Here is a 25,032-nt window from a genome sequence, read left to right on the forward strand (position 1 = left end):
AGGTAGAATTTCTCTGTTTTGTAGTGTTGAATATTTCATGAATTCCAAATGCCAATTATGAGTTACTTGCTGCCTGCCAGGAACAATAGACAGCTTTGAAAGGACTTGCTCCCATTCTCCCAATCTGTGCCACGTGTTTGCTGACTCCTTTTTTATCTAAGAATCCAAGAGTTCAAGGGTGATGACTGAAAGTCTTACCCCAGCAAAGGTGGTCTTAATAGGCCAGCAAGCAGAGAGCTTGCATTGCTGCTTTCTGGATCCTGAGCTAGAGGATATTAGTTTTTAGAGCTCTCAGTCTATTCTTCTGTAGCCTTGAGCTCATTAGGAATGTGATTTTTCACATTTGCATTGCAGCACTGGATTTTTATTAAAACAGTACCACATATATATGTACATATATATATATGTATATATGAACTGGCAAAATCCTCTAACAAATGAACCTCTGGCTGCTTTACCTGCATTCTCCCTACTAAATCCATTCACTTTGTTCAAATTCTTGGAGCAGTATCTAATAAACATTGTTATAAAGGAGAAAACTTCCCTCAAATTCTCTCTATACCCCCTCTGAATGTACTGTGCAGCCAATGATAGGCAAGGCTTAGTCCTACAACAGTCCTAGCTTTTCTGAAATGTTCCAAAAATGCACCTGTAAAGGTCCATTTGCTGACATGGAAAGCACTCATACTGCCAACAGTAAATAATGTCCATGTTAGTAGCTTCATACCATTAGACAATAATGATTCCCAGCCTCCTGCACTTAGTTCTTGGAAGGCTCTCAAATAATATATCACTACTTTGAAGTTGTCTGGACTCAGAATTGTCATTTAGACTTCCTCTGAGTTTGGTTCCTGTAAGTCCTGGAGCCAAGTTTTGTAAGTGTTTAGGAACCCAGACTTGGAGACAGAGCTACACAAGAATGCACCTGTTTGTAGCACTTTGGGCTCCCTGTTCTTAGGTCCCTTAGGATCTTTTTTCAGGGTAAGCTTTTTCTTTTCTTTTTCAAAATGGGACTATGGTAATTGATCAAATGCTGTGCTTGAAAAATTGCTTCAAAACAGGTATGATACTGAAGTGAAGCTTAATTCCTTATAGATAGGTGGAAAAGAAAGAAACATGATCCAAAAAAGGTATCTGAAAAAAACTTGCCTGCATCTGAGGAACCCTCTGCATTGTCTGTAGGCTGGATACTGGTGGCTGGGGTGTGCTGGCCAGCATTCTGGGCACGGGGCTGTCTGAGTGCCTCTGTGTGTGCAGCAGTGTGCAAGCCAGCCTGCCTCAGTCTTTGCACCTGCTAATTGTCTTTCCTAGCTACGGGAGTGATAAAGGAGCATTCTGCTGCCTGCATGCTTTGTTGTGTGCTTTCCCCACTTCAGGGCTCTAAGAGAACCTGATTTGTGTCATCGAGTAAGGCAGCACTCAGAGAACAATCCCAGAAGGGCCAGGAAATAGAGAGTGGGGGTATTTTCCCAGAGACAGCTAGAATGCCTGTAGCTGAAAGAGGACGAACAGCTTGATTCCTTGAGCACGTCCTTTATTGCTCTGTCATTCTCTGGGAACATCAGGGACTGTGTTTAAGAAGCTGCATCAGTTTCAGATGTTATGCACCTCATTAATCAAAACACATCCTTTTGGAAGGCAGTTGATTGCAGCTTAGGCACAGAAGTGCTTACACCTCAGCATCCCTAGTGCCTGGAGGAGGGAAGAAGAGGAAAAAGACCTTTAATGCTATCACTAGCTTAGTTCATATTATCTAATCTACAGGAGCATTTGCAAATTGAGGTTTATTTCCCCCAAAAAAGTTTTTTCTACCAGAAATTGTGATGAAAATAATACTAAATAATATTTGCACCGGGTAGCTTCACTGTAGAGGGTTTCAAATGAGTCACAGCCAGTTTAGGCTGTGCCAGGAGGTGGGAGGAGAAGTGGAGCAGGTGAATGCTTCAGAGAAAGGATTCAGGAGAGAAGAGAGCAAGGCAAACAAAGATGAGGAAGCATGTGCTGTCTGAGTGTACAGTGAAGCCACTGCTCATGGCTGCATTTCCTTGGAGTAAGAGGTTAAGTAACATCCTGCTGCTTTAAAGGGCACCTTAGGGCAGTCACAGGTGACTCCTGGGAGGGGAGAGGTGAGTAGTCCCTCCTGACAGCAAAAGTGCAGAGGTGGGGTGAGGATGTGCTGGCTGCTTGCTGGTGTTTCACCTCCCTGCCTGCCTGTGCAGTGAGGTGGGTTCCTTTCCTAGGAGGTGGGATTTGAAACGTATGAAACAACAAACATTCTAGAAAGCCTCAGATGCTGAATCTGTGCACGATATGTAAGCAAACAGCCTCTCATATGGCTAAACAGATTCTTGATTGAACTCGACTGGTCTGAAAAGCTTTGCACTAGTAAATCATTTGAACTAGTTCAGCCATCTAAGAGCTCCTTAAATGTAGCAGGATGAACAGCCATTCCTGAGGAAGCCCAGGGCTGCACTCATTGCCACCTCTTCTTTTTCTCCAAGAATCCTCTCAAAGAACAAAAAGTAGGGAAAAGCCTGATTTTAGCCTTTTCCCACTGCCTTGGCCTCTGTTACACGAGGTGTATTGTGGCCAGCAGTGAAAGGCAGAAGGATTCCCATCCGGAGCTGCTCTTTTCCCAGGACCAGCCTCCTGAGAGACACGCAGGTCGTTGGGTGAGCCGAAGAAAGTGCTGACTCAGGTGCCCACCGGGAAGTGGGTTTCCCCGTGTCATAGGGAGAGCCCACGCATCCCACACACTCCTTCGCCACCCCAGCCCAGCCTCCTGTAGGGGAGCTCTTTGAGATGCGGCTTCCTTTTTCTTTTTTCCTTTCTTTTTTTGAATGACTTCTACAGACCCAACCCCGCAGGGGAGAACTGGGGACGTTTTGCATGTCTAAGCAAGGCAGCAAAGGAAAAAGAACCCTCCCAAACCTTCGGTGCTTTGCAGACAGGTACACACCACAACGCGTTTCCCAGCAGGCAAACTTCAGCTGGAAAAGACAGGCAATCCCCAAAGCCCTGCTTTGCATGCAGGTGAGATTTTCAAGGTGAACCGCTGCTTTTCCTTTAGATTTGGATTTGCCCCTTCCCACAAACATCCCTCCCCCTCTCCCCCACCCCCCCGCCGCGTGTCTTCACAAGCAAACCTGCAACAAAGCAACCCCAGCAGGGGAAAAGACCGTCAGCACCCAAGAGAAAAGAGCTTCTTGGTTCTCCTGTGTGTTTTTACGTTGGGTTTGGGGTTTGGATTATCGTTAATGCTTATGATGCTGCTTATTTTGAAGCTGCCGGTAGTGCTGTATCCAGCCCGGCAGCCTGCGCTGGAGCCGAGCCGCGGCTGAGCCCTCCTCGGCGGCGGGAGCTCTGCAGCGCCAGGGCGACGCGGTGCTCGCAGCCCGGCAGCGGCAGCGTTGCGGCGCCCGCTCAGCCACACACACACACACCCTCGGCAGCCAGGCGTTGCCCTTTTAAGAAGCTCGGGTGCTGGCTCAGGTAGGCAGAGCCTGCGTGCAGTAGTCGCTCCTATGGCAACCCAATAGAATGGGATCGCTTCATGAATATTCCCAGGAGCAGGAGCTGCATGAGGAATAAGTGATGACAGTGATGTAAGCAAGCGGTGGCTGCTGCAGGTTGCAGTTCATTGTGTTATTGGCCGGCAGGTTGAGGAGTTTGAGGCACCCGGGCTTGAGCTTCGCTTTCCGGATGATGTTTGCCCGCCGGGAGACACGGCAGATTTGCATCTCGAAGCCAACATGGCAAGGCTGCTGCTGCTGCTGCTGCCGCTGCCGCCCTCCCTCGCCTTCCAGCCAGAAGTGTGTGGCTCTCCTCTAGACTTCTTGCCTAGTGCTCTGGATCTGAGCAGACAGGGATTGCAGTAACACTCGCCAAGGGGAGACAAGCAGCAAGTAGCCAAATCGGGAACACGGAGAAGAGGCGGGAGGTGGAGGGGGGGGTCGGGGCTTTTTTTTCCTTCCCTCTTTTTTTTTTTTTTTTTCCTTTTTTTTCCCTTCCCTCCTGGATGCAGAGCCTGTGTTTTGATGCAGAGCCTGTGGATGCCACAGTCTGGTAAGGAGATGACACGCCAGTCTCTGGTCCCTTCTGTCCCTTGAGCTGGGGGCTGGGGCCTGGGGGCAGTGACGGTTCCCCTCCTTGGGCACACCGGGGCGGGGGGTGTCTCTCCCTTTTAACTGAGCGGCGGCGGCAGCAGCAGCAGCACCGGCCATGGACAAGCTGCCCCCTTCCATGCGCAAGAGGCTCTACAGCCTGCCCCAGCAGATAGGACCCAAGGCGTCGATCATGGACGAGGAGGAAGACAGCGACAAGGACACCCGGAGGAAAAGCATCAGGCTGAAGCCGCTGCCTTCGCCCTCTGCTGGGAGCACCCGGGCACTCGGGGGAGACCCCGGCAGAGGCGGGGACCCCGGCCTCCTGGAGACGGAGGCGGGAGGCAAGGGCGCCAAGACCAGCACCAACGGGGACTGCCGCCGCTTCAAAGGGAGCCTGTCCTCGCTGACCAGCAGGCACCTCCACGACGCGGCCGAGGAGAAGAGGCTGATCGGCGGGGAGGGGGAGCCGGCCTCCCCCAGCGAGGACAAGAGCCCCCCCGGCAGTGGGGAGCTGGAGCAGGGACTGTCAGCGCCCCCACCGCCAGCGACCCCTCCGGAGCCCCAGCAGCAGCCCCCCCGGGCTTGCTCCTCTACCTCCATCAAAGTGGAAGGAGGTGGAGGGTGCGACCAGATCACCCCAGACGAGGAGCAGAGGCTGGGCCAAGCCGGTTTCATGCAGAGGCAGTTCGGGGCCATGCTCCAGCCGGGGGTCAACAAATTCTCCTTGAGGATGTTTGGCAGCCAGAAGGCCGTGGAGAGGGAGCAGGAAAGGGTTAAGTCCGCCGGGTTCTGGATCATCCATCCCTACAGCGACTTCAGGTACAATCCTCCCCTCCCCGGCCCACTCGAACCTAGCTGGTGCCCCTTCCCCTACCAGGCCAGCTCACACCTCTCTTTCCGCACAGCACACACACCCAGGCATAACTTTCCCTGGTCATTTCCCAGGCAGAAGAACTGGAGGACATAGCTAAGACCTGTTCCAGTCAAACAGTTTGCATGTTTCATTTATATCTAAGTTGAATTTCAGTGTCCCTGCCCTATTATTAATTTTAGATTGTGCTTTTAAACCAACAAATGTCTTTTGCTTTGGCTTTTTATAAGGGAAAGCCTCTCCAGTGTAAATGGGGAAAAATGTTCCCACCTGATGCTCAGCTCTGGACTAAAAGCATGGTGTCTGCTGCTTAACTTGTCCTACATCTCCAGTTCAGAACCTATGTTCTGCCTGATTAATGTTTCAGTTCCCATTTTCAGACCTCAAAGTCCTCTCCCCTCTCTCCTTCCTCAAGAGTTAGGGAAGGATATTGCTACTGTTGCTTGTTCTCCTTAGGGCTTCTTACTGCAGCATCCTTTGTCAGGAGCTGGTATGTGCAGGGGATAGCAGCATTCCTTAAGAAGGAACTTAACACCTTCAGAGTCTTGCAGAGAAAGATTTTATCTTTTGCATCTGCAGATCCTTCTTTGCAAAATTAATTTGGAGAGGGAAGAGTTAATGCTGTCTTTATGAAAGCAATGGCTTGCTTTCACTAAGATAGTGACACTTCCATGAAGGTTAATAAGGAAATGAACTTGTAAACCCTAGAGCCAGTTTTTGTATAGTTCCCTGTAGCAGAGGGGTTGTGTTTAGGTACTTCTGAGCAAAGCATTGTCTCCTGCACAGGTAAACTGTCCTCTGCAATATGTATGTAAAGTGCTGCAATCAATAATTAATTACTTAGTGTAATCAATGGCCAAGGTTTATTGCTTCAACTTTAATTACAACTGGCTTACATCTCACATTTAAAAGCACACAGTAGAAGAACAATATTCAAACACCTTTCTATCAAACTACATGATTTTACTGATATCTTGGACTTTTCAAAAACCTTTGTGTTGCTCCCTAAAATACAGTTAGCAAGATAACTGGAGGAGGGTGTCTCAGAGTGGATTTGGGTGTCCAAAGACAGAAACCTCTTGACACTACCTTTTAGGGATTTAGCAAGCAGTCTGCACACTTGGAAGATTCAGCACTGGCACTGAACAGATTCCTTGATATTTCCTTGGATTAACAGATGTTATTAGAAGGCTGTGTGAATTGGAGGACTGTGCTGGAGTTTCAGTTCAGGGCATGCAAGTGTCCCAAACACACAGCAGACCGAGCATATAAGGGTTTACATACACAGTCCTCACAAGTGCAATCTTATTCAAACTCAGACTGGAAAGAGTATAAAACTGCCCCCCAGTTGTGACTGATGAAGTAACACCTCACTGACAGAGTGAAATGTGAGAGTGATTAGCTTTAAAAAAAGCCACAAAACCAATTTCATATTCCTGGCTACAGATCTTTGTATTATCAGTGTGGAGTTAAAAACTACCTAATGTGCTTTCCTGGGTTATTCTAGCAAAGTGTTCTCTGCCTGCTGAACCCTCAAGAAATGTGGGTTTAGTCTCGGGCTTGTGTTTGGATTATGCAGAAGCAGTGTTCAGTTTGCTTGTCTTTTATCTGGGAGCACAGTGGATTTCTTCCCTGCTGTCTTTATGCCTGCCTTCCAGCACAGAGCCAGACTGGCAAACTTCAGTGAAAGGACTGGAGCAGCAGCTGAGGTAACCACCTTGCCCAAGGTGAGATGGTCCTAAGAGTTAATTTTTTTAAGATATCTAGTGAACTTATTCCTTAAAACTACACAATAAATTCCGAGGGAAGCTTTTATTTCTGAGGTGTTTGGCTGTAGGGCCACTCCTAGCCTCACTGAGAAGAATGAAATACGCAGGCAAGCTACACTCTCCCAAGCCAGGCAGTGACCATACGAATCTGCTAACACTCAGATGTATGCAGATACAGGAATGCATGCCTGAGTCTGTAGTACTAATAATAAAATCCTGCCCTGATGTAGCTCTGTGCAGAGGAGGAACAGAGTGAGGTATCTGTGCCCCAGTGCACCCTGCCCGCTGCTCGGGCTCCGATTCGAGGTGGGTTGGGATCTTGCTGCTTTGTGTTTCTTCTAAACTGATGCTAGAAGCCTGGTGCACAAAGAGGTGCTTTCTCCCTGCTGCTGTGTGTCACCATCAGGTGAGGCAGGGGGATTGGCTGCACAGAGACATCTGAAGAGACCAGGAGGAGTTGGCTGCACTACTCTGTGGTCAGCATGTACATTTTCTGGGGAACTTTGTTGGCTCCTGTTTCTAGGTCACTGGCAGCATATCTGAATAGGAATGATGCTTAGCACAGTGCGTGGGCTTCCATGAAGAATGACCTATGAACAGTGGCTGCCTTGAAGGAGAAGAGTGGGAGCTTCCCAGATCCTGCTCGGGTTTTGTGTACCCTCCTCTGAATGCTCCTAAAGCATCTGTCTTGGAAACAACACCCATGAATATCAATAGCATTTTTTGACCCCTGAAATGCAGCAGAATGCACCAAAGAGCAGATATTATCAAAACATTTGCAGGAGCTCTATCCTTGGCCCAAAGGAGCCTCTGTTCTGCTTTGCAAATTACGCAGTGCAATTGCTCCTTGGTGTAGGTGGGTGCAGACTCTGGAGACGTAGGGTGTTGTAAGAGGCATGGGTCTCCATTACCCTGCTGTCACCAACGCTGTGCAGCAGCACTTGGTGTACATGTTTTTAGTTAATATTTAAATATTTAGACCCAGATATTGCTTTCTAGGGTTTGGTTTGGTTTTGTTGTTTGGTTTTTTGTTTGGGGTTTTTTTTGAGAAACCAGTTTTAGGTCTGAGAAGGAGGTGATCTCCAGGCATTCTGGTAGAGCTCCAGATTTCATGACTCCTGTCTCAGTGCAGCTTGAGATGTGAAGTTTTGAGTGGAACACTCCAGCTCTATTTACTGGAGCTTGATTCTGCCATGAAATGACATTGGTGTAATTCCTCTGACTTCCTGGAGCTGCTTCTCTTTGTGCTATGTGAGGGGAGTTCCTGTTTTAAAATAGAACAGAGGCTTTCATCATACTCTCATTAAATTATCATTCTAGCATCTAATATGGCTAATTCCAGTGGCAAATCTATGACCCTCCAAGAGTAAAGCAAATTAATATGGATTAAGGCTCTGTTGGTTTCTGCTTTTAGTCCATTGTGAAGGGAAAAGACACCAAATGACCTTTATAAAAGCCAAACTCGGTGCCCTTGAGTACTCATGACTAATGCAGTGGACTAGTTCTAGAAGCTCTTAAAAGGTGTCTTAGCAATTCCTAATGAAAATAAGAACACAACTCCCCTTCTGAGATGCAGATGTATGGGCTGGCTGCTTGAGTTTATTTGTGCCTGTGGTTGATCTCACGTCGCTGCAGAGCCAAAGTGTATTTCCTAGATCAAGATTTATCTGTGACTTTGAAAGCTTTTTCTCTGGGTAGATAGAATTGTAATTTATTGCTTAGAGGAAGCATTGATCCAGTACAATTGGTTTAATAAAAAAATTCCAGACAAACAATGATCTATCTAGTTTGTAGCTGACTGAAGCATATTGGTTGTAGCTGCTACCTAGAATTGCTTGCAAAAAAAGTGTAGCATGCTGCTTTTAGAAAGGCCTGAGAACAGATACGCTATCTGAAGGACCAAAATAGTCCAAACAGTGGATGTAAATAGAACTGCACATTATTCACTGCCCAGCAATCTATTAACTTCTTCACAGAAAAGAGAAGCTGCTGCCTTCTTGAAAACAATGGGGAATATTCCATGCAGTTAACAGCCCCAACTTCAGATCGTGGGTATCTTCCTTTCACTGTTCTCACTCATGAGTCCTTGTCTGCAATCAGATCCTGTTCTCAGGTTGTTCCCTCTGTTTGGGAGCCTGGGCAGAGTTCTGTGAAGCAGACACCAAAAGAGATAGATGCTCAGGTGCCATGGGTAAGGTGGGGAAATTGGCCAGGAACAAAATCATTTGCTCCCCTTCAAGCTGCTCCAGACCCCTAAGCAGGGTGATTCAGACTGCTGCCTCGTGGGCAGTCGGTGGGATTCACTAGTTCTAGTACTGAGCCCAGAGTGCTGGTGGGATTGAGCAAACCAGGAAGGGTGGGTGCTTTCCTTTCCCCCTCTCCTGAGGAGCGGTGATTTCCAGAGGGCCCCACAGAGTGTTGCTGCCATTCCCAGCCTCCTGACCCCGCTCTGTTAGAAGGGGACACAGGTTGTGCAGCACACGGCGCTGCTCCCCGGCGGGCAGCTCGCTCGGGTGGCTCTCAGACGGTGATGCCCAGCGCGCTGCTCCCTGCGCCAGCCTTTGCGTCCTGCCTCCCTGCACACAGAGGCTGTCCACAGTGGCAGAGTCCCGTCTGGTGACTCGCCCACTGCTCAGGGCAAAGGCACATGAAAGCTGCCCATTGTGTCAGCCTGATGTACAGCAAACTGAAGTGCTGGTTCAGTGAAACCTCTGCTTGGAGGGAAAGGTTGGGGAAACAGTGGCGTTAGTAGCAGAACCTGTGCCTGTCATTAGACGCACACACAGTCAGACACAGGTGTAGTGGTAAGGGGAGATGCTTTCCTGAAGTCAGCTCTTGCTGGCTTTACTGCAGACAACTTCCCTGCCAATTTCCAGGGTCATTTTGCTGGAACAGAACGAGGGGATCCAAACAGGAGTAATATCCACATCCCACTAGAACAGCACGGATTGAACTTCTCTTGTCTTTGGTGGACTCTGAATCAGGTTGCAGGAGAAGCAGCGTGGTTTTGTGGCTGTGAACTGAGGGCACCATACTAGTGCAGCCATACTTCCTGGGTCCCTGGGCAAGTCATCACATGCCGTGAGGTGGAGGGTGAAAAATCCCATGCTTGACGGTCAGTGCAGGGATAGGTTTTCATCTGAGACTTTTACAGATGCAACAGAAGGCAACATTTGAAAGCAGGAGGGCCTTGGTAAATGAAGTATCATTAATTGTGTATCACTGTAGTATGTTTTAAGACTATCATAATACGATGGTATTTTCATGCATATTCACATGCAGAAAAGGAGAGAGTACAAATAATTGATTTAAGGAGGTGCTATGATTAAGATGTTCAGCATAAACTTAATCCAGACCCTCCATAAAAACCTATGCCAATGGGTGAATTCATTATCTCTTCCACAGAAGCCCATGCCTCATTCAGTGCACACAGGGATGGTTCTTTTTTGAAAAACTACTTAATGTTTCCTCCATCTCTCCTTTTAAGATAGCACACCGTATTTATTTCATCTTCTTCAGAGTCTGTCCTGAAAAAAACCAGATTATTTTCTTTATGGCTTTTTTTTTTCCTTTGGCATGTATAAAATATTCAACTATAACAGCAATAAATGTTCACTTTGCTTCCTGACACCTTGGCTGGGAAACAGGTACTGTCATCCCCAGTTTAGAGTGAGGTGGCAGAGACTCAGAGAGATTAAGGTCAAAACCATCCATTAACTTGGTGTAGTCAACCTGAGGACCTGTTTTGCAGAATACCCAGCATTACACAGCATAACGTGGGTTATGCTCTGCCTCTGTGGGTGCTTGGTAAGGAATCAGACGTGGTTGTGACCCAGAAGACAAGGGCTTGGAGATAATGATTCCCTGTTTTAAGAACAATGGGTGCTTTAAAAGGATCGGGACATTCTCATTTGGACCGTTTCTTAGACTTGCTGGGTGAGCAGCCAGCCTGAGGAACAGGCATGCCCATCCCACCTACTCCCTTCCCAAGGCTCTGATGATTCTTAGTTTATTTATTGTTATAGCAAAAAAAAAATCATAGCTGTAAACAATAGCATACTGTTCTCTTCAATCACCACCTAGGAATATGATTCTAATTACAATTTTGGGTTGAGTGATCTGCCTAACACCTCTGCAGGAACTTTTTGGCAGAGCCAAAATCTCCAGGGCACTGCTCATCTGCCCCAGCCATCACATCTCATCCTGCAGTTCCTTATCTCCTTTATTGCAAACCTTCCAGTTTGGGCAAGAAATGAGCTCCTATAGAAAAGCTCTTTCCTGCACACAACTGCCTCAAGCCCTTCCTCTCATCTTGCCTGAGGCATGAATTCAATGGGAAGAGCTGTTTTGAGTCCTGTAAGGACTGTACCATCATGTATATGCCTGGGTAACCTCCATCCTGCTCTGTCATAACCCGAACTTTTGCCTTTGCAGTCCAGTTTTTAGTGCAGTGATTTCGTACAGGTGCTGAGGTTTTATAGAACAAATCAATCCCCATCCTCATCCTTATAATATCTCCAAGCTCATTAGCAGGTGTGGATCTTTTTGAGGATACACTTCCTTGCCATCTGCTCTGAATGAAGCAATGGCCACAGCAGGTACTTGGAGGCAAAGCACGATGGTGCAGAGGATTCCTGGGTGACTCTCCAGGTTTCGCAGGGAAATGCACCCTGCTTATTGCAAACCCTCTGCTTGTTTTCCCCCTCACACATAGGCAGGCATGATGCCTTCTGCCCCGCTCTCTGCAACCTTTAGTTTTCCCCATCCCCCATTACAAGGTTGTGTTTCTAACCTTACCAGTCCCATCTCAATTTTCTGGGCTTCTTATGGCAGTTTCCTTGTCCAGCTGGCCCTACGTAGGTTCCAATACCAAACTTTTAATCTGATCACTGTTTTCCACCTCACACCTTTTTTTTCTCCCTCCCCAGCTCCATGGGCACCTTGTGTAGCTCCAGGCCTGGAGGTTGGTGTCCCTGCCTGTGGCAGGGGGTTGGAGCTCTGTGATCCTTGGGGTCCCTTCCAACCCAGACCAGTCTGGGATTCTGTGTTTTAGTTGCAGTATGTTGGGCTTGGCACCTCTCTCAATCCAGTTCCTTCCCTTGCCAGTCTTCATCTCTTTCCTTCAAAGTCTCTCCCAATTAGTTTCCTCTCCTTCTGTATGTTCCTAGTTGCTGTCTTACCTCTGACTCTTCAGACAATCTCAGCTTTCTCAGTCCTTGCTTTCCTTTCTGATATGACTGGATTATTTTGCCTAGTAATTTAAAACCCTTTCACATTATCCCTCTTGCCATCCTTCCCCACTACCAGCCCAGCAGTGTTGAATCAAAACTACCCATTTTTTATTTTTTAAACTTGAAACATCTCAATCCTTGGAGCTAAGCATTTAAAATGATGAACTTGTAGAGAGGCACAATCTCTACTGCATTAGCATGACACAGATTTTATTTGAGAGGAAAATGTGGGTTTTAAAGGTGTTTATTGGTAGGCAGAATCAGTGTAGGACTTTTCAGTGCTATTATAAGCAGGTACACTTAAGTTTTCAGCAGAGTGTCATTCTGGTTAGGTAACTGTGCCAGGCTTTCTGTTGCACTCAGGTTTTTTCTTCTGTAGAGTCACTGCTGTTGCACTGAAATCCATTTATTATACAGATAAAAGAGTGATCTTTGTCTGGAGATAACATAGTGTCATTTTAGCTGGAAACCACTGAAATTTGTCTTTGTTTCTGATGTGTTATGAGCATCTCATTAGCAAGCCCATGCATCCCTCAGTTTGCTCATGAAACCTACTATCTGAGCTTTCATCTCTGCCAGAGCATAGATTTCTTCCTTTCTCTTATTTTTGAAAGCTGTGTTGGTGCCAAAGCAGTTATAGGTCAATTGAGTTATTGTTGGTTCTAATTGGCACTCTAACAAGCTATTAAATCAATTTACTTACAGACGAATGTCACTCAAAAAGAAAGGTGCCAACTCCTTTTCTGTCTTTGAGGACTTAAAAACAACCAAACCCGTTTTCCACTGCTGAGTGTTCAGGGCAAGGCCAGTCTGCAGGGAAGTGGCTGGTGAGAGCCCAGGGTTTCACCCCTAAATATTTATGCCACCTGCTCTGTGACCTGTCTGTGCAGTATGAGCTGGGGAGCTGCTTTGGCAGGGGGTTGGACCCGATGGGCTCTGGAGGTCCCTCCCAACCCCTGTGAGTCTGTGATTCTGTGACTGGACAGAGTCTGGGCTGTTCCTGTATGCAGAAGGGTGAGGCTATTTCCAGAGCTCAAGGCCAAGAGGAAGAATTAAGAAAATCACCAATTCTAATGAATATCCCTTCCCTGGTTTGTAAGAGTATGGATTTATTTCCATGTGCAGAGCACTGTGTCTGCTTCTCCTCCTCTGCTGGTTCTCAGTGTCCTAGGTGTGTTCCTGTGAGTGCTGATGCAGGTGTAGTAGCCACAACCATCTTTCAAATCAGGGAGCATCTGCCTGGTGACATCATTACCTTTTTGATGTCCAGAGCCCTACAACTTCCTGAGATTTACTTGCCCTGTGTTGCAGAAGAGTCGGAGCTCCTATGGTGAGCAGAGTTGATTTAAGTCCTGCTCTGCAATGCTTAGGTGACCTCTCCTTGAGCAGCCATTCGTGCCCATCCCCAGGCTGCCTGAGGTGGTTGTAAACCAGCCTACAAGGCAGGACGAGGTTTCTTGGCCAGGCGGCACTGCACGTTCAGGGGTCTCCAAATCAAACCTGCCTTACACATGACAAGCAGGAAGAACTGCTCAGGTATCCTTGCTTAAATGGGCAAGGTTTTTTTTTTTGGTGAGGCACGAGGCAGATGAGAAGGCATCTTGGCTCTGTGCAGCTCTACAGCTCTGCAGTGCTGACAGCACTGAAACTAGGGGGTTGTCAGCAGACAAAGCAGTTAAAACTCCAGAAACACAGAAGAGAGAGCAGATGTGTGCTGGGCTAACAAGGTGCTGTTGCTGAGAGCTTTTTTCTGCCCCTTTTCCCTGCTGAATGGTTTGCTACCTTGAAAGTCCCTTTACAAACCAAAATTACTCATTCCATGCAGTATATTCACAGTGGCCAGCATCAAATGTGGTCACCCTGTGCCCAGTATTAGCACCAGTCTGTAGTAAAACCAAACTGTTAACACCTGAAGAGACACTGCATGCAGCGGGGGAAGACCATGAGGGGGAGAGCAAAGCAGATGAGCACACAAAGGGGAATTCCAAGGTCAGCTTGAGGGCCCAGCACTTGAATATTATAGGGGCACAACTGCTTCCCCAGCGATGCGCAAAAGCTAATCTCATTTGTGGTGACTCGTCCAAATGTGCTAATTAAGGATTTAAATCTCTGCCTCTCTGGATGGAGAGGTTGTCTGTGTGTATGCATCTATTGTTAAAGAGCTTAGAGGCAGGAGAGGTGCTGCAGGTTGCCAGCTGACTCCACTGTAGGAGCTAGAACTTTTTTTTTCACTTTGTTTTTCACAGCTGTGCTCAGGGTTCTTGTGACTGCCAGGAAATCAGAAGCTGTACACTGAGTAACTCCTCATCCCTGCACACAGCTCCAGTGAGATTGTCTGCAGAGGAACTCGGATGGGAATCAGTTTTCCTGGCCCAAGCAGCTGAGCGCTGTTACAGCCTGATGCTGGGTTTGACCCACTGCATGGTGGGCATGGAAAGCCAAGTGAAGCACATTTGGATTGACCTGGGTGTAGGGAAGAAACCTCTTGCAAAGCTATCAGCATTCTGAAGCCTGTGTGGGAGATAACAGCTGCATTCCAGAGACTCGGGGTCTCCACATTAGTAAGTCCCTTCCCCCTGCCATCGCCTCACACGTGATTTCAGGGCAAGGTGCTAACTCATCGCTGTTACCCAGCGTAGTGTCTCAGCTGCACAGGAGCTGGGGGTGCCTGTCTCCAGGGCCTGGAGGAAGTGGAGGCCCATGATTATCCAGCCCTGCTCTGCCTGTTCTCTCCCCTCTGTCCACCTTTGTGGCTGGGCTGGAAGGATGGTGCAGAGCACAGGGGTGTGGGCTGAGCGAGTGCAGTGACACCTTGGCTCTCCGCAGAGAGGCACAAGTTGCATTAGCTGTAGTGAAGCTGTGCAAAGGTGGCATTTCCTGGCAGTGTCAGGGCTTGGACTAGCACTCTCAGCAGCCAAAATGATAACAGAAAAGATAATGATAACTGACTCTGTGCAGGTTTTTAACAATAACAAACCTGCTTTCATTAAGCACAAATTCTTGAGGCTTGATCTTTCCCCTTTCGCTTTAAACCACCAATCACAGAATCATAGAATCATAGACTGGTCTGGATTGGAAGGGACCCCAAGGGTCACAGAGCTCCAACCCCCCTGCCACAGGCAGCGACACCAACCTCCAGGCCTGGAGCTACACAAGGTTGCCCAGGGCCCCATTCAACCTGGCCTTGAACACCCCCAGGGACGGGGCATCCACCCCCTCTCTGGGCAGCCTGTTCCAGCCCCTCACCACTCCCTCTGTAAAGAGCTTCCCCCTAATATCCAATTTAAACCTTCCTTCCTTTAGCTTCACCCCATCCCCCTTGTCCTGCCCCTGTCTGCCCTTTAACAAGCTGATTCCCCTCCTGTGTCTCTGCTCCCTTCAGGGACTGGAAGGCTGCAATGAGGTCCCCCCACAGCCTTCTCTTCTCCAGGCTGAACCAGCCCAGCTCCCTCAGCCTCTCTCCATAGGGGAGCTGCTCCAGCCCTCTGAGCATCTTCATGGCTCCTCTGAACCTTCTCCAACAGTCCCACATCTTTCTAGCAAAGGGAATACTCTTTTCCAGCCCTGGCTTTCTCTGAACTGTCCGGAGGGCAGGAGAAAGGACTGGTCAAGAACACATCATGGTTTATAACCCTCGACGTCTGTATAAACCACTTGTATGATTCTTCTGTGCTCATTTAGCCATAGATACACTTTGAATCATAATCATTATATAATGGCTAGGAGAGCAAACTGGAAGACTGGTTGGGCATCTGGTTTTGACCATACAAGCCATCTTGAACAGAGTACTCTGTGTCTTGATTTCTCCAACTTTGAAAATAGGGCTGATGGTACTGCCAGGGGCCATGGAAGGTGTTGTAGAACTCCAATATTTTAACATAGCAGAAGGTGCCAGAACACATGTCAGCAAGGATGGTACTAACATCTGCAAGGCTGTGTCATGAGAGTTTCTTTGTGATCTGCTGTTGTAGATTTGGTTACCCTTCTTGTCCCTCTTTTGTCAGGAACACAAAAATTAGTAGATCCATGTCCAATCAATTGGTTTCTGAACAAGTGGTTCCTTTGTCTCAATAAGGTTACCAACACCTGTACAGCCTGCACAGGGAGGGGGGCAAGATGAATTTTACCTTTTCTGTGTGTAAATGAGAATTGTGCAGCCGCTGCATGAGGTTTGTAGGTGCACTCAAAAGAAAATCTTTTCCTCCCTGGGCATGTGTGTTGCAAGGTGTGCTGCCTTTCTTCTTCAGGAATAGGCAACTCCTTGACTTCAGTAAATACTCATGAATAAAAGGTCTGGCATGAGAGCTGCCAAGATGTCTGTCCTTTTCTGTGGTGGGGCAGCTTCAGAAAACATCCTCTGAACTCGCTGATTGTTGGCTCTTTAGGATAATCTTCTGTGCTCCAGCACAAATAAGCGTGCTTCAGATCACACCAGCCATGGCTTAGGTGATAAAACACCCTGTGGGACTTGGTTAGAGAGCAGGTAGGCTTGTTCCACAGTTGGGAATTGGAACAGATGCCTGGGTCAAAGACATACTTAAATCCCACTCCAGATTTGGCAGTGACTGTTGGCTCAATCCTGACTGTATTTGGAAAGTTCTTCATCCTCAGATTGGCCAAGCACCATGCAAAGTTACATTATTTGGAGCTTCTCTTAGTGTAGGCCCGTTGTAAGGGGGCTTTTCTACTGCCTCTTTGCACCACAGGCACTTCTGTCTCATCTGTTCCTGATCCATCACCCAAATGGAGTGAATTCCTCTGGCTTCTTGTTCTCTGCATAAACTGATCGAGAGCTGGGCCAGAGCAGAGACTCCCAAACAAGGGCAGCTCTGGGTTGTGCCCTCCCTTTGCAGCACAAAGAAGAATTTAGGCTAACTCTGGTAGATGTAGGTATGGCCCAGGGCTCCTACTTTTGAACAGAGGATCTGGAAGCCTCATCTGTAAGTAAATTCACACAGTGAAATCTGCACTGCAGACAAAAAAGATTTGCCTTGACATCATCTGCCCTGCTCTGAGATCTGCAGTTAGTCAGGAGAGCAGTGCACAGCTCCCAGCCTCTCCAGCTCAGTAGAATTAAGGCTAAGCTTCCTCATGAGCTAATGCAAGCTGTTTCCACCCCAAATCATTGGCTGCTGGATGGCTTTGTGTCTGTCTAAGCATTACTGCATGTGGGTGGATGTGTTATGTGTGTGTGAATGAGTCTGCTTTGGAAATTAATACATAACATCGGGGGTGCATCTAAAAATACAATGCCTCATGAGTGGTGGGGCTGTGAGAAGTGTAAACCAGAGCTGAGCGTGTCAAACAGCTGTACAAAGATCGCTCTCCCTGCTGCCACAGGATAGGGACTCTCTCATCCAGACCACCACCACCTCCTTTTTGCTCCTCACCCCCCCTAATACACCTTGGATGTCTTTCCAGCCCTCTGCTTCACATAGCCAGAATTTAAAAGCAGGAAAACCCCCCAAGGGACAGTGCCATTTCTCAGCAGCTCAGTCCCCCAATCAGCACGACCCTCTTTGCAGGGCAGAGCACCCCATGGTGAATAGGCAATGGCAGAGGTGCTGGCTTTTCCACAGAGATGAAAGACAGTGCCTATCCATGAGCATAGCTGTGGGATGCACTGATGTATGGAAGTCATGCATGACTTGGGGAGTCAGGAGATGGAACCCCTCTGGGACTTGGCAGCTGTTCTGGAGTATTATTTTCACAAGGCTGAGCTGTTTTTAAACACTTCCTCTAGTATAATCATCACACACACGTTTGCTCAGTAATGGCAGGCCATCAGCATTTCTTTCCAGCCTTCTTAGATAAGACATGCAGAGTCAAGCTGTGAAAGAGCTGAACAAGATGCCTTGATGTTAGTCATTCACATTTCCTCAGCCTGGCCCATGGTGAAGCTTTAGGCCTTGCTTTCTGTACACATCCTTGTGGCTGAGGGCTTTCTCAGGGAAAAAGCAGCTCTTGCAAGTAGGGACAGGTATGTGGGAACTTGTGCTTGCCCCAAACTTGGCTAATAAGATGTGCAGTCCAGGTAGGGACAGAGGCGTGTGGTTGGCTGCACCTCCCACTGTGATGGGGAGCACAGCTTTCCTGCAGCTGGGCACCAGGAGGGGACAGGTTTCTTCACCAGCTTGGTGACAACTCTTTTTCAAAAGAGTTGTCAAAAGAAAAGTTTTCAAAAGAAAAGTATATGTGGTCCTGGTTAGCTCAGAAAGTGGAAGGGCAGGTGTTCCAAATGAAGTGGTTTGCCCCCCATCATTCAAAATCCCTGGGTGTTGACAGAGCAGACTTTACAGCAGCCACGTACCCTGCCCTGAAGAAGTAGCTGCCTGGTGTTCTGTACTGGTTGACTGCTGCATTTCACCTGAGAGTTAGCCTTGCTGAGGTGCTGGGTGAAATTATTTCTCCATGCATGGAGGTTCTCAGCCATGCAGAAAGACACGTCTCTTGGAGATGAGTCTTTATCAGTAGGTGCACAGAGCTGAAGTCCTTGGTGAGAATCCATTGCAGCTACACACTGGGAGTCAGGTTTACTCCTTGGACCTACTTCTGGCCTGTTGCTCTTGTATTGTATACGTACCAGTGTCCAGCACTGTCTGAGACCTGCTCCTTTTGGGCTACAGTGAGAGACACCAGACTGCATTCACATTTTGATGATTGTGGAATGGTCTTCAAAGCAGGATTTAGTGAGGGCAGTGCTCTGTTGCTGCAGTGGAAGTATTTCAGAGCACTGAATTTTCTGCTCCTCTCCCACGAAACAGCTATTTCAGACTCAATGATGCCTTTCATAAAGGAGATCCCTAATTTACGATCCAAATATCTAACGTGCTAAAATGCTTCTGGATATACTTGAGAGCAGAGCTAATTTGCTGTCTGCTTTTCCTTAATCCAGTGAAAGACCTTCTGCTGTTCCCCACCGAAACCAGGGAGTGCAGAGGCTGTTGGCTCGAGTGATTTGCAGAGCTTTCTTCTAGGTGCCCTCATCACTGAACCATCTTTAGACTTCTCTTTCTCAGCCTCCCTGTGCTCTGCCGAGTGCCAGCCGGTTGGGCTGAGTCATATCACACATATTTCTGGTGGGATGAATTTGAAAGAACACAGAGGAAAACCCTAGCTTTTGCCTTACTACTAAGCTTGCTTAAACAGAAGGACTAGATTAACTGAAAAGAAGGAAAACACAGAAATGGCATAAACAAGCATTATCAAAGCACACACATTCCTGGATAATTTCTATCATAATCTGGCACATCCCTGCTCCTTCACATCAAAGGTGAAGTCAGTGCCTGGCTTGAAATTGTGTCCTGTATGTGTAAAAGTACAAAACTACAAGTATGTTTATGTTTTAGAGAAGAGAGCATTTGAGAGCACATTCCTGTGTTGCTTCTTGGTGAAGCTAGAATCCATCACCACGTTGCTGCCATCCTAGGTACCCAAAACAGGGCAGGGAACAGACTTGCCCCCAGGCACCATAGGCAAAGGATAAGACATGTCTTTTCTTTTAAGACACAAAGTTTAAAAGTCTGGAATAGTCCTTTGTGTCTGTAACTTTCAGTACCCAGAGCATATTTAGGTTCTTTTAGGGTTTCTTTTTCCAGAGTCAGGAGCTGAAGTACATCTTTCTTGACTGGGGAGGAGGGCAATGGTAGTTGCCTGTGCTTCTCTAGGCCTCAGGAATGGATAGACCCTGTCCTCACCAGAAGAGGAAGAGAAAATAGAAAGTGCTTTGTGATGAGTTCCTGCCTTGAAGTAAGGGGATTTAAAATTTAAACCAGGTAGATTTAAAATGTACACTTACACCTCATTTGTCAAAGGAATCTTCCCCATAAATAGACAGGAAAGTGCTTGAATGTCTGCTTTGGAACAGATACCTGTCCCTCTATCTTTCTGGTAATTCTTTACTGTGTCAACAAAGCTTCTTGCATTTTTCAGCTCTACCTGAAGTCTGTGGTAATTATATTGGTCAAATGTCCCAAAACCTTGAAAGAGATTGTTACAGGACATTCCCTTCAGAGCATGTCTGAGCCCTGATGCTGAAGCAAATGTGGGTTGTTATTTTTCCTCTCATTATTTATTGGGTTTTCATGACTACCATATCTGCACTGTCCCAGCTGTTTGTAGAAATGTCTTTGTAATATTTCTGTGAAATAGCAAGGATATATATTCTCATTTTATATCTGGAAAACTCATATTCAGAGGAAGTACATTATTTCCTAGTGAGCTGCTCACAGAATCTGAACTTGAGTTGTGTAGACAGCCCAAGTAGTTCCTCAGTGATAGGACTCTCCTACCTTTTACTGCAGTGTCCCTCTAGGTAGGATGGAACCTGGCAGGCTGGAGCCTCCTTATTATGTATTGATGGAAAATGGGCTGCATCAATCTGAATATATTTCTGAAACAACTTGTTTCTGGCAGGTTGTTCATTCTAAAAATATATTTATTTCTAATTGCTGAGCAGAATGCTTAATGAATTCTTCCTTCCCAAGAACAATTAATCAAAGAAATGATTTAGGGCTGGCACTTGCTCCCCCAGGGCTCAATGGCTGTGTTCCATTGACTTAAATAGAGCAGATAAAGCCCAGCCCATACTGGAAAAGATTTATCTAAGCATTTTTCTGTGGTGCCCATCACTGCTTGCCTGGATGCCTCTGGCAGAAAAGTACTGTATGTATTGGAGGAGCAGCACTGGACCTTCTAGCAGAGTCCCAGCAAGCTGCTGTGTGCTGCAACCAGCACTTCCCTGTTTTGTAGTGTTTTCAAGGAGACGTACTGTGGAAACCCCCCTTGGTTGTAATGGGGATTCTGAATGGTGGGGAAGGAAGGAGCTGCAGTTACAACTTGCCCCAGAAAGGTTCTTGACTGGAACAAGTTGCTGGAGAGGATGGTGAGGATCACTGATGCCCTGCGACATGGAGCAGAGCTTTGGTAAAGGAGAATCCCCACCACACAACAAAGATCTACAAAAGATCAAAAATGGGAAGTCTGCAGCGTGCCCTGGAAGGAGTAGGAGAGATTCATCAGCACCCTGCATCATGGCAAAAGCCAGGCTCAGGGAAAATGCCGGGGTCCTGGAGCACGTGCTTCCTTACACAAGTGTTACATAGGCTGCTCCCTGCTCTACAGGAGGATGATAAGCCAAAATGACTCATAGAAATCTGGTGTAATTGGGGCTTACATGCCCCAAATCTGGCCATTGAATTTTTGGTACTCTGCATAACTGGTGATTCAAAGCATCCTCTTTGAGTGAAGAGTGTGTCTGACTGTATCGTGTAGAGGGGAAAATATATTTTAAGTGCCCAGTTTCTGACTTTTCCATTCTCCTCCCTCAGAGTGTTCACCAAGTCCTCCTCATTTCTCCCTAAATCTCCTGCTGCACTTAAGCTTCTGCCAGGTTTCCTCATCTCAGTCAGCTGAATGCAGAAATCATTATAGAATCATAGAATCCCAGACTGGTCTGGGCTGGAAGGGACCCCAAGGGTCACAGAGCTCCACCCCCCTGCCACAGGCAGGGACACCAACCTCCAGGCCTGGAGCTACACAAGGTTGCCCAGAGCCCCATCCAACCTGGCCTTGGACACCCCCAGGGATGGGGCACCCACCCCCTCTCTGGGCGGCCTGTTCCAGCCCCTCACCACTCCCTCTGTAAAGAGCTTCCCCCTAATATCCAATTTAAACCTTCCTTCCTTCAGCTTCACCCCATCCCCCTTGTCCTGCCCCTGTCTGCCCTTTAACAAGCTGATTCCCCTCCTGTGTCTCTGCTCCCTTCAGGGACTGGAAGGCTGCAATGAGGTCCCCCCACAGCCTTCTCTTCTCCAGGCTGAACCAGCCCAGCTCCCTCAGCCTCTCTCCATAGGGGAGCTGCTCCAGCCCTCTGAGCATCTTCATGGCTCTTCCGACCCCTCTCCAACAGTCCCACATCTTTCCTGTGTTGGGGGTCCCCAAAATGTTTGTGGGGACCCCAAATAATAATTTCTCAGCAGCTGGAAATGGCTTTAGAGCCCAGCAGCTCCTTGCATAAGGATCTGCCTTTCTGTAGAGCTGAAGTGGTACGTTGTGAGGTGAGTTGAGTGCCCTGAACACACTGGAGGGGCTGTCAGGGTTCCTGGCCTCCTTTCCCCTGCAGCCCTGCATGTGAGTGAGGCACTTAGGAAACGACGGCCGCTCCGTGCCTCAGTTTCCCCAGCTGGCGGGTGCTGAGCCCCAGCCACCGGCCATGGAGCGCTTTGAGGTCAAAAGCAAGAGCAGTCCTGTGAGCTGTGTGCTCTCTCAGTACAGGCAGTAATGAATTCAGCACCGATGCTTGGAGGGGATAGTGGATTCACGTGGATGCCTTAGATAAGCAGAGCCTTAGCACGCTGTGTTTCTTCTGAGACCTAAAATAATCAGAGGCAATTGGACTTTTTTTTTCTTCCTTAACTGCTGCATTTTTAGAAGGTGATTCATCTCTTGTCTGGGGTCTCCATACCTGAATAGGCCCAAGATCCCAGCAGCATTAGTCTTTTTGAGGATTCATTGTGCTCCAATCCAGCCTGAATAACTCACTGCAAACAAGAGCCTGATGTTAGCAGCAGGAGAGCTGGGGAGGCAAAATATTTTCTGCTTTTGAAACTGAAACACACGTGGTCACTTTAGATGTCTTACTCCCTTCCACCCCCATCTTCTCTTCCCCACAGAAAGAGGCTTATGGCTGGCCCTTTGTGCTGAAGCTTGTCTGAAACAGTGATGTTGGCATTAACATCTCCCAGCAGGGCTGAGAATTTTGATGTCAGTCCGTGTGCCTTTGTAGATTCCCATACAGTAATACTGGTCTGTAGGAGCCCAAGTTTGGAAACAGTACAAAATACATACTCCATCCATCCCCAATCCATGGTCTGCTCCTTTGGCACTTCCTTTATCATGTGAAGTCATACTTCTCTTCAAAAAGTAGGCACAAAATTTGCCATCCCTGAGGGCCAGAGTATTTTTAACACAGAAGCAGTACCTGCTAAAAAAGGCATTTGACTTGGGAGTGTAAGTTGGGAGTGCACTCTGTCTCCCAGGTCTTCTGACCTCTGTGGTGTGGAACCACAAGGTCTGCAGTCAGGTGTCCTTGTCAGGGAACATGTCTGGAACAAGGCTTTTCTCTCTCCTCAGTGAGCATGTGGTTAGGAAGTTAGGAGCCTTTAGGGTAACACATCTTTGAGTATGAGCATTCCAGCAGACCATTGGAAAACCCCAAACGACTTTCAGTGACCTCTTCCTGGCAGCTTTTTGGGTTCCCATCCTGCCATTGAGCATTTTTTCCTGCCCCATCTGGCGTATCCTGAGCTCACGCAGAGTGGTAGGAACAAACTTGCCTGGGTGCTGAAGTCTGGCAGATGCTGTTGCTTGTCTCAGACATAAATCCTGGTAACTTGAAACGTTGAAGAGAGTATGAGAGAGCCTGTGTGCCTTATTGTGCAAGCAGAGATCTATCTCATCAGCTAAATTGCTTCATGGAGCTGAATGACAGCTGAGGCAGGCTCAGGTTTGATCCATCATCAGGCAGGGGAAGCTCTTCTCTGTTTTTCGGTCTCTCATTGCAGAGTAGTTGGATGGAAGTGGCCAGCTACTCAGCTAAATGCCATACATAGTTGTTTCAAAGGCTGTTTAAGCCCACTGGTGACCTGCTGCAGAGACAGTTGTCCTGGTGGTTCATGATCCAACAGTTACAATGGGTACCACAGACCTCTATGAGAGCCTGGGTGTTGTAACAAGAGACCTTCTGTTTCACCCTGCTTTCCAACTGAGGAGGCTGGAGTTGTGATTCCTAATCAACACCAAGCTGCAGCTCTGCAATACCAAGGATTAACATTTTTAGCATCTTGGATGGCCAGAAGTCTTCCTCTCTGCCTGGCAGGTGACTTCACTCCCTGCTGCACGTGGGCGTTTGTCACCAATTTGTGGCCGACTGCAGAGCATAAGGGCAGAAATTTGCCCATCCAAAGCAAAACAACAGCTAGCAGAAATGTCCCCTCCACTGTCCCCCTTTCTAAACTGTGATTCTTACCTAGTTATGTGACTCATGCCATCTCTCTGTCCTATTTTAGTGTTTAACTAATACCCTCATCTCGAGTAAACTCGTATTATATCAAGAGAGGTACGTCAGTACAAACCAGTTAAGAATCCAGCCTGTCACCCCTGTAACTTACCAAGAAATAAGCTGGTAGAAGGTACCTGCTACATCAGTTGGGGTCACAAGTTCTCTACCACTCTGAACTAATCCATAAATCCATATGTCGATATCATCGATACAGATGTACAGTCTGTACCAGCAGCACTGAATCCTCTAAGTATCAGTTGCTGTTAATACCCTGGCAAGTAAGGGTGAAAGGTCACATTCAGAGAAGTAGGCTTTGAAATCTCTACCTGTATGTCTCTGGGCACTCTGAAATAAGATCCAGTCCCTTTCCTTCATGCAGTTGGGTACAGATCCAACCCTGGGCCCAACACTGCTGATTTTTGAGACAATTCACAGCTCCCTAGTGCACCTTTCTGACAGACTGCCCAAAGCATTGATTTGATGCTGGATGCTGGGTATGGGCCAGGGCCAGAACTTCATAATGTCACAATTTAGGCGTGTCTATAGGCTTCAGTCCTTCACATTCCACAACATATTCATGATGACTTGGAAGCTGCAGCCCTTATTGATCTATCTGTTCTCTACAACAGCAGCATATAGCATGTTTCCATGGCAATAGGTCCCCCTAAAGGGGCTTCCTTCCTTTCCTCAGTTTATTGGCCTTTTTCATTATTAAATCATCAGAGATAAATGCACACAGAGAAGGGTCAATGTCTGGATCAATGGACAGCAAACAAAGAGGAACTTTTCCATATTCATACAAGGGAGAGATTTCAGAAGATCAAACAATGCAGAATTGCCAGGCCCATAGCATGTTGGTCTCATACATAATGTATTCTGGGAGCTCTCTGAAATCAATACACATCTCACACTTTTAAAACCTTTGGGATTCAGCAGGGGGAGTGGGGGGCAGAGGAGAGAGAAATCAAGATGTGTTTGCGAGCGCGGTGGGGTG

At 47.5% G+C, this 25,032-nt stretch overlaps 1 protein-coding gene across 1 annotated transcript in view; it reads left to right on the plus strand.

The window, feature by feature from the left end:
* Positions 1-4,221: 4,221 nt before the first annotated feature.
* The window catches only part of HCN4 (hyperpolarization activated cyclic nucleotide gated potassium channel 4), a gene marked incomplete at both ends in the record, with an annotated part of 105,338 nt that continues 84,527 nt past the window's right edge, over positions 4,222-25,032 (plus strand). The window contains one exon of the mRNA XM_084268312.1: positions 4,222-4,925. Within this exon, the coding sequence (XP_084124438.1) occupies positions 4,222-4,925 (704 nt within the window). The remainder of the gene's footprint in view (positions 4,926-25,032) is intronic.

This window comes from Gallinula chloropus (assembly GCF_964237585.1).
Source record: "Gallinula chloropus genome assembly, chromosome: 9".
Classification (NCBI taxonomy): Eukaryota; Metazoa; Chordata; class Aves; order Gruiformes; family Rallidae; genus Gallinula; species Gallinula chloropus.